We start from the raw sequence: 9,697 nt of genomic DNA, 5'->3' as shown, positions 1-9,697 counted from the left end.
CAGTTAAGAAAACGAATTCAGAAAATTACTTCATTATAAAATGATACACTAAACTGTATGTTTACGGATTTGTTATTTATGTATTTATTACTGTGTAAAATACGCTGACTCGAATGAATACTTATTACTTAAAAAGCTTGCTGGAGTTTGGCTTTTCCAAGTTTTAGTTACTTCCCTCTCCCTGTAAGGATGGCCAGTATGCAAAACTAATTTCTCCTCGCTGTCTCGAGGGCAAAGTATAATATACTGATTCAATTCAGCAAGCTTGGGCCACAGCCAGATATGTGAAGTGCATATTAAGAGATCTGTTTTATCCTGTCTACGGGATGTCAGTGCCTCTCTCCACCTTTAAGATATAAAATAATGAAAGTATCTGGGGTGACATACTTTATGAAGTTTATCTAGTAAAAAAGGAGAAAAAGGGCGGGGGCGCATGTTTTCATAGTTTCCATCTATGAATACTAATGGTACATTTTGGGTCTTTGTTTGTGTAGAAAGCCTCTAAGGATGGGACACCCGCGGTTGCCAGGGTAACGGGACTCCAGCTCAGGAATCCGGGGTGTTAACTAACTTATACTGGTCTGGATGCCATTAGTTAAACAGCGGAGGAAGCAGCAATAGCAACCTGCTGTAATATTTATTCAGCAGCACAGACGCTGCTGTTTTCCGTGTCCGTGGCCTGGTGTCCTCCGCACATAGAGAGGGGTCCAGCTTAAAAATGCCTATTAGCCTAAGTAATGAGTCTGTGTGCCCGTGCGCTGCTGCTGCTTCCAGTCAGTGTCAGTCAGACCATAAACAAAACCAATGCTGCTGTCCGGCTCCAAGCCACAGCGACGTCACGCGCGCTTCGGGGAGGGCGTCAGTGCGCCGTCACGGGCTCTTAAACGCTGTGTGGCGTGTTTGACCGAGTGGAGAGAGTTTGAGATCCCCACTTTGCAGAGCGCATGTGGACTGCCAGCCTGTCCGGGACTGAGCGCACGATGAAGACGAGCGACAGGAGGACAGTTTCCTTTTCTGATCTGTAAGATGAGAGCCCCGGCGCTGAGGCCGAAGAGTTCAGGAGGATTTGTAAAGGGAAGATTAACAGTTCACGAAGGAGAAATGTCCACAACTGCAACTCCAACCATCCCCTCCTTCCAGCTGACATCTGATCAACTCACAGTGGTCGCTGCGTCCTGTAAGTAAAGCTTTAAGGATGTAATTCGAGTAAAAATCGTTTCTTTAGAGGGAGACATTTGGATACAGCATTTGGATTTAATCTAGTCACACATGCAGATAGCTATATATATATACAGGCTTTTAATGTCTCAGCTTTGGCTCTTATGTTTACCAAGCCCATTAAAAACAAGCTTAGACACTTGAGTTTGTCATTTTAAACACACCAGAGAAACTCTGGACTGACATTTAAAAACAGTGCATAAGCACATTTTTATTTAAAAAAAAACTCATCACAGGCTTCAAATGTGCAAAGTGAGTGGAAAGAAAATGCACAGTGTCTGACTCAGTGTGATTAAGTGACTTCTCATTCTCTCCGGCTTCAAGCAGTTTCCTCTCTGGTGTTCTTCGTGGTTATCGTGGTGCTGCTGTCCATCATCTACCGCAAGGATCCTCAGTGCTGCAGACTGTTTTCCTATCAGGGGCCACATGCAGATATGGTAAGGAAAAACAAACCACATGGCAGAGAGTGTATGTGTGTGTGGATGGGGGTGAGGGTGAGGGGGGACAAAAAAAACGCCCTGATGCTGAGTTTTGTGGGGGGTTTTCTTTGTAAGGTGATCTGTATGTTCAGTTTCTCAGCACAAACTGTTGAGATTACACTCAAAGACAGGCCGGCACGCAGACATTAAGGCGTGTCAGATTGAATTTGCATAGCGGCACAAACATGGCCTACAATAAACTTGATATGATCAGTGTCAGTCAGTGAATTTGCTCCGGTGGAAATAGCGCGCTGCCAGAAATATCTCTTGAGTGCTGCACTATCTCTCCAATAGAATTGGACAGAATTAGCACTGATGCTACTTCAGCACCATAGTGGCCTAATTAAATCACTGCAAATCAAATTTATTTTTTTTCTGTCCCAGCATTGGCAGGGTGAAGCAAATCAACCCAAGTCCTTGGGTCTGTTTTTAGCTTGTGTGTTAAAAATCATACCTACAAAATAACATAACTGTTTGCTCACTAAAGAGAAACACTTGACTATCCTCAGTGCTGCAGGTGCTGGTGCAGGATAAACTAAAGAGGAAATGCAAATACTCCCAAAGAATTATACTGTTTATTAGTCGTCTGTTTCCTTTTCCTGACCCGTCTCTCCCCTCCATTAGTCCCCAGGGGTGAGGTTTGAGTGTTATCTTTAGATTGCAGAGACACAACTCATGCCTCCCTCCTTCAACTGACAGGAAGCTGTCTGTTCAGCTGTGTCTTTAATGGAGAGGCTCTGTTGTGCCTGAGTTTAAGGAACTAACAGACTGTTTCACTTGTACAAAGTGGCCATGCTGACCTCTGCTTACAGCTGTACCGTGTTGCTGATAAGAGAAGCACATGATGGTTTCTATTTACCCACAGGTCACGTACAGTGAACTGCACGTGACAGATTAGAGAGTGATGAGTGTCGTTACAATTCCTGCGATTAATTGTGGTGAAAAAGAGGCTTTCACTCTTTTGACCACAAGCGAGAGAAAGTGAAGATTGAGCAACACACACACACAGGCGCTCTTTCATTGTGTTTCATGTCTTCGACTTCATAGTCACATACCTTTCCCTGCTTCAGTTTGCTCCATGAATAGTGGACCGACCCCACGGTGGGTGTTGGAGGTGGGGGGGAGACAAGAGGGACAATGGGAGCTCCTTTAGGCTGCGGCGGAGGAGAAAAAAAGCACACTGCTGCTGGGGTCCTCCCCCGACTTCGACACTGATTTTACACGGTTGTGCTTTTTTCTTCACGCTGGCTGATTCAATGGCAGGCGACAAAAGCTCCTCTCCTTTTTTTTTCCTTTTCTCTTCGACGTGGTGACGTTTCTTTCTTTTTTTTTATCCTCCCTCTCAAAAGTACAAACCACTGAGGGGAAAATGACCTTTGACATCACCTTTTCTTGGTGCCATCTCTGTGTGTCTGTGAAACGTAATGAGGGTTATGGCAAAGGTCGACAGATCGCGTCACTTTGATGGTGAGTGATGTCATCGTTTAAAAAGGCCTGGGAAAATAATAAATCTGATAAACTGATGATATGTTGATGTGACCCCGTGTTAGTGCAATCTGAGCTGCCTTTGTTGCTTCTGTGTGAGAAGAATCTCTATAGTATTCGCAGCAACTGCTGTTTAGCTCATATCTCTTGTCCTCATGCTGGATCTAAATCTCAGTCAGGCAACAAATTGACTTTGTGGTAAAGGCGGCTCAAATGACATAAAAAGGCCATAATGTGTATTGGAGTGTGCTCCTTAACAGGTACCCGCCGGGGCTACACGGGCAATAGAGGGACGCTGAAAAGACCACACGGTGTGGTTTGTTGCCTAGGGACCTTGATGACACAGTAGGACATCACATTGTTCTCCACACAAAGGAGACTCATTTAGACGTGAGGCAATTACCTCGTTTTACTAACGGCCTTTTTTCAGGATTTCTGCACCTCATACAGTGAGACACTGACGGGTCTTGTTTTATAGGAGGAGGAGGCACGGAAATCTGAGGGTGGTCGTCTTATTGATTAGATAATTTATGGTACTGCTGAACCAGCCGGTGCACCAAAGTGACTAAACAAGGCATGAAAATTGGTCAATTGGGCTGAAGTTAGTGGTTCTCAGCAACAAGAACCAGAAAAATGCTTCACCTAGTTAAACTCTAAAGGTGAAATTCCAGTCCCGTGTTTAATTAATAACTAAGGGTTTTTTTTTTCCTGTCCCGCAACTTCTTGAATTTATTACTGTTTGTTTTACAGGGTGCTCCCTCTCAGTACTACAGCAGCAGGCAGACGCTGGTGCCATCTCCTTTTCTCGAGCAGACACAGATCACTGATGACAGCAGCACTCAGGTGAGAGAGCCCATCATCTGCTATTAAGCCAAACAAAGCACCTCTCTTCCCCTCTGTGTATGCTAATGGTTAAGGCAGGGCCTTCATTCACATGCACACACTCTATAATACACATAGGCCGGAAAGTCCTCGTCTCTGAAGTGAATGTTTCTGATGAGATTTATCCTTTAACGTGGGTATCTGGGAATAATACCCATCTGGGGTATATGATGGGGGAAATAATTATTTGATACCTGCTGAATTTGTAAGTTTTCACACTTACAAAGAAATGTGCAGTCTCTGATTTCTATATAACATTGTATATTATAATATATATATAATATACATATATTATATACAGAATATCCATCAGAAATCCAGTATTTAACACATTACATAAAAATAATAAACTGATTTGCATGTCACTGAGTGAGATAAATATTTGATCCACAAGCAAAACATGACGTAGTACTTGGTCGAATAACCTTTGTTGGCAAAAGCACAGCAGCAAAACGTTTTTTGTAGTTGGTTTTTGCCCACTCCTCTTTACAGAAGCTCTTTAAACTCATCCTTTGGGTTCTCGTCTAAGATTTTACATCCATTGGCCTCTCAATGTGCTGAAGCCATCCTGCACCCTTAGCAGAAACAGCCCCAAAGCATAATGTTCCCACCTCCTTGCTTAACTCTGGGGATGGTGTTTTCTGGGTCATACTCAGCATTTGTCTTCCTCCAAACATGGCAGGTCAAGTTGATGACAAAGACCTTTTGGTGTCATTTGACCACAGCCTTCTCTGAATTATTTAACCTATAGGTGTCTTCGGACGGGCCTGTACATGTGTCTTCTTGTGCAGATCCGTGTGGGCGCAGCAAGATTTCAATCCACTAGTGTAGTGCGTTACCAATGGTGCTCTTGGTGACTGTGGTCCCAACTGCCTGCCTCCTCCGGTATAGTTTTGGGATGATCCATCACAATTCTCATGAGAATGAGGGTAATTGTTAGTCATTTTATAAATTTTGCTTCTTGCTGACAGTGTTGTGGCTCCTCCTAATGTCCTCTGACAACTTTTTGGTCATGCCCGTGGTGGTGGAGAGGTTAGAATGGTAGAAAGTGATTATGTGGACAGGTTTGCTTTATACACGTAAAGAGCTGAGATGGTGAATGTCTGCAACTGACTGACTGATTGTAATTTGTATGTCACATGGCCACACAGAATTCTGGCTGGTTCAAATGCCTACTTCACTCATGCAAATCAGTTTATGTCTTTTATGTCATGTGTTTGGGGTTTTTTGTCTGGATTTTTGGTTGGTATTCTGTCTTTCTCCATTAAAATGAACCTAACCTAAAAATCTATTTCATTTAATTTCTTTTCTTTTCTTTCATTTCTTTTTAAGTGAGCAAATCTATAAATTTAGCAGGGCTCAAACACTTATTTCCCCCACTAAACTTCAGACCACTTTTCACAAATAACATAAAGACACCTGCTTCTTGTCCCACTGTGGTCTGTTTACGTCTCAGCAGGCAGGTCAGCTGTTCTACGTCGGCCTGCCCTCCAGCTACAGCCTGCCTGTGCTGGAAGGCCCCCTGCCGAGGCTCCCCTCCTATGAGAGCGTCCGAAAGAAGGACCGCCAGAGGCAGATCCACATGATGATCGCAGACCGTTTTGGTCTCAATGGACCCATTGTGACTGAGGTGGGGTACACTAGAGACTAAAACTGCATTACACAGTTTGGTATTGTTGTAAAGCCTTTGGAAATGTAGCCCTTCAGGTGGTTTTGTTAAGCATGGGATTGTGGGAGAACATTAAATCTCCAAAAAAAGTCGGCTTTTTATTGAAAGCCCTCATTTCTATTGACACAGTGGGTGGAGATAACAGAATGAGACTCTCTTTATTATTGTTAATAGAAAGATGTTGGCACACAATGTTGTAACAAGACCTTAGACTGCATTCAGAGCGCAGTAAACAGGATGCAGTATCAGCTCATCTAATGCCTGCTGCCGAATTGTGCTGGCAGCTGCGTTTCGAGGTTTTACCGTGTTGATCTTTCGCTTAGCTTCTAGTTCGCACAACGCTTGAGCAAACAAGGTAATGAGAAAAAGGAACATCAAACATAATTAAAGCCTGCGTTCTGAGTGCAAACAGTGCCCAAGAATGCAGCTTTGTGCTCCCATCTTCCACCGTTTTTTTCTACTTTGACCTCCTCTCCGTTTCTTTAATTAAACACCCCCTAGCATGACTGCTCATCACCAAAGCACATTCACACACAATACTCTTCTGTCATCCCATCACTAGTCACTGACAAACATTCCTCTACACAATCTGAACTCTATCTTGCAAGAGTTCAGATGATGGACCCCTTTATTTCCCCGCCTGCCCTGCGTGGCCCGAGGCAGGACGGCAGTAAAACTTTGCAGCCTGGTATGCGTGCGCGTGTGGTGCGGGTATCAAACGGGGGGCAGGGTTGTGGGGGTGCACTTGTCGCCTGAGGGTCCCCAAGCAATTAAAAGATAAGAGGACTCAGTCAGGAAGCGTGAATCTGCTAGATGTGATGAGAAAGATAATATATTTGGGGGAAAAAAGTAACATGTTCCAGACAGCCAGGATGGGGATGGATTAATTGGTAATGTAAATACAAACACGTTCTGCTTCACCACAGGGTCAGATTTCAGTTCTTTCAGGCCTGTGGATGCTCTCAGATTAACTCAGTCCTTCCGGATTGTTCGAGGACTTTTAATTTCCTGAAGAATTTTGTGGTCTGCAACCTCGGTGGCATTACTGTGCGCTCTCAGACAGCTATGGAGAACAGTGCCCTTTGGCAACTTGGGAAATGTTTCCCAAAAGTCTTCAGAAGTCTCATCACTGCATACAAAGGCAGCAGTATGACAGTAACATGTATACACGTGCATCTCATTACTGAATGATATTCCATGTCTTTCCTTAAATCTGTATTAAGATAGCAGCTGTAAACATAATATTACCACTTGATTAATGCTATATTATAATGACCATGGAGTTTGCATGTTCTCCATGTGGGTTTCTTCTGGGTTTTCCAGCTTCCCCATCCACAGTCCAAAGACATACAAATTAGGTTAACTGGTTATTAGGACATAGATGTGAATGTGAGTGCAAATGGTGGTCAGTCTCTCTGCGTTGTATTTAATTCATGCTACTCCAGTTGTATTTGTTTGTGAAAGTATTTGCCTACAGAAAGCTGACAAAGCAGGGTTTTCAACCACTGCAAACTTTTCTCTGAGCAGTCGACCAAACTATCAACTATGTGGTTGACAAGTGGGCCAGAATAGGGAAGGAGTGACAGCAGAGTTAACCAGGAGTGAGAGAAGTGCGATCAAAAAAATACAGCAAGAAAAGTACCAAAAGTGGCCATTTCAGCTCCCTGTGTGTTATAATGGTGTGAAACCAGCCCAGTGAAGGAACAATGGGCTGGTTTCAGTCATTATGCAAATGTACTGTTTATAAGATTTGGGGAAACCTGCAGTCAGCCGAGACTGAAGAAGTCACTTGGATGAGTGACGAAACGTTTCTCCCACAAAACGCTATGTCCAGATGAACAGAATCAACTTTTGGAGATTTACTTACCTGGATGATTGAACATGCATCAAGACGAAAGCAAAATTATGAATTCCTGAAGTCCTGAATAAGTCGGAAATCTGAATTTCTGACTTCCCAGTCAGAATTTGAATCTAGAATGTTCCTTCAACTTGGATTTCTTACTTGGAAAGACAGAATAAAAAACAAACAAACAAAGTATTATGCTGTATTGCCAGTGATACAAGAGTTAGCTAACTTAGCTAACAAATCCTGTTTTTACTTGCTTTTGTTCCGATATCTGAGTTCGAAGGTATCTAGAACACGGTGGAACACCAACGACAGCACAATCTAGAGTAGGGCACAGATTAGTTGTACCACATGTTTCTGACATTGCCGCCATCTGACTGCAGGCAGCTGGGCAGTCTGAGCTGCCCTAAGCTGCCCAACGACTCCCAATATGCCACAGGTGTCGAACTCCAGGCCTCGAGTGTCCTGCAGGTTTTAGATGTGTCCTTCATCCACAGCTGATTTAAATGGCTAAATTACCTCTTCAACATGTCTTGAAGTTCTCCAGAAGCCTGGTAATGAACTAATCATTTGATTCAGGCTTGTTGACCCAGGGTGATATCTAAAGCTTGCAGGACACCGGCCCTCGAGATCTGGAGTTCGACACCCCTGCAATATGCTGTCACCATTGAACTGTCATTTCCCATTAGCCCTACGACAGACTCATGATCTGTCCAATCACAGCTAAAATAGGCTCCAGCTCCACCCCACACATCCCGCAAACCTGAATTGGATAAGCAGAAATAATGAATAGATGTCAGCAGCCTATTTTTTCACTCTGCAGAGATTATGTTACATTAGCATTTTGAGTCTGAAGAGCTGATTAAGTTTATTTTTCCATTAAGTTCTGTTAAATGCTTATCTTGGTCCACCTGCTGGCTGCTAACTTTATCTGAATCAGAGCAGTTAACCTGTGGATCTGAACACTCCACAGACCCTTCAGTTACTTGCTAATTTTAAACAATTAGCTATTCTGACCGACAGTTCAGCTCATAGATGTTCGTGTAATATTTAGTGTAAAATCTCTTCTATCTTTTTCCCCCATCTCCTACAGCCTCCTCCAACATACGAAGAGAGCATCCGTCAGTCGGTGGAGCTGCCGTACGACATCCTCTCATCCAGCCTGGACGTCCCCTCTGCTCAGAGTTTCTACACCAACACTAGAGCCGTCGTTCAGACTGACACAGCGCCTCCAGCTAACTTTGAGGCCGCCGACAACACCGTCCTACCCATGTGACGCCGATCAAGCCATCAAGCTTTCTGGTGAATGTGAAGCAGAATTGCGATATTTAACGTAACGCAGATGCAGTTACTAAATCGACTGGATCCTTAACACTTGTGTACAAGATGATTCTGATACCTCAAAACTGACAGAGCTAATGTTGATCATGAGCTGGAAGGCAACCATACGAGGAGCCGCACACCCTGCAGGGAAGGACACGTTTGAATGTTAAAAATACTTTGTGACATTTACTGTGCTCTACCGTGCCCGTGAGTTTGAAAACAGAAACACTGAATACTCATAAAACTAAGGTGGCTGGCACATCTCGAACAGGAGAGGGCAGAACTGAAACATACCAAAAAAAGGGAACGACTATTTACTTTGTTGGTTACAGTGACGTGTATTAAATTCTGTTAATGGACTTATGTTTTCACAGTTAGCTCTTCTCATTTATTCTAATGTCCCCGAACTGGAAACCTCATTGTGTGGTTTTTAAAGAGGTCTGTTTGTTTAGTAGCTGCCGCAAAGCGGGCTTCTTTACCCCGCTGAGGCGATGCAACGCTGCTCTAGCTTGAGAGGGAGAATAAAAAAGGTGCTAATGAGAGTGCCTTTCATGGAATCGAAACTAGACATTCATTACAAAACCTTTGTCTTTACCCCATCTTTTGATTTTTTTCTATTTACACACCAGATTTTATGTCTTAATGTTCTGTGCGTTATTTTCTCTTACTTTCCATGTGCACGAGTCGTATGTTTGCCCTGCATATGTCTCGTACTGTATTTATTGAAGAAAGATAACTGACATCTTGTTATTTCTCTGTGGAAACAAATGTAATAAATACTTTTATTGCTTTGTT

General features: G+C 43.4%; 1 protein-coding gene across 3 annotated transcripts; it reads left to right on the top strand.

The window, feature by feature from the left end:
• The first annotated feature begins 618 nt into the window (after positions 1 to 618).
• Positions 619 to 9,697, top strand: si:ch73-364h19.1 (uncharacterized). Of its 3 annotated transcripts, none has more exons than XM_076883056.1 (5): positions 619 to 1,177; positions 1,543 to 1,655; positions 3,933 to 4,025; positions 5,524 to 5,694; positions 8,673 to 9,697. In XM_076883056.1, the coding sequence occupies exons 1-5, from the start codon at positions 1,027 to 1,029 to the stop codon at positions 8,853 to 8,855; spliced, it is 711 nt and encodes a 236-aa protein (XP_076739171.1). In that variant the 5' UTR covers positions 619 to 1,026; the 3' UTR covers positions 8,856 to 9,697. The 3 variants fall into 3 exon arrangements, with proteins under 3 accessions (XP_076739171.1, XP_076739170.1, XP_004560724.1); XM_076883055.1 differs by having other exon boundaries at positions 5,521 to 5,694; XM_004560667.3 differs by having other exon boundaries at positions 620 to 1,177; positions 1,546 to 1,655; positions 5,521 to 5,694.

The sequence above is a fragment of the Maylandia zebra genome, linkage group LG4 (genome assembly GCF_041146795.1).
Source record: "Maylandia zebra isolate NMK-2024a linkage group LG4, Mzebra_GT3a, whole genome shotgun sequence".
Classification (NCBI taxonomy): Eukaryota; Metazoa; Chordata; class Actinopteri; order Cichliformes; family Cichlidae; genus Maylandia; species Maylandia zebra.
Note: the sequence above shows the minus strand (reverse complement) of the source record. Positions and strands in the feature narration are given on the sequence as shown.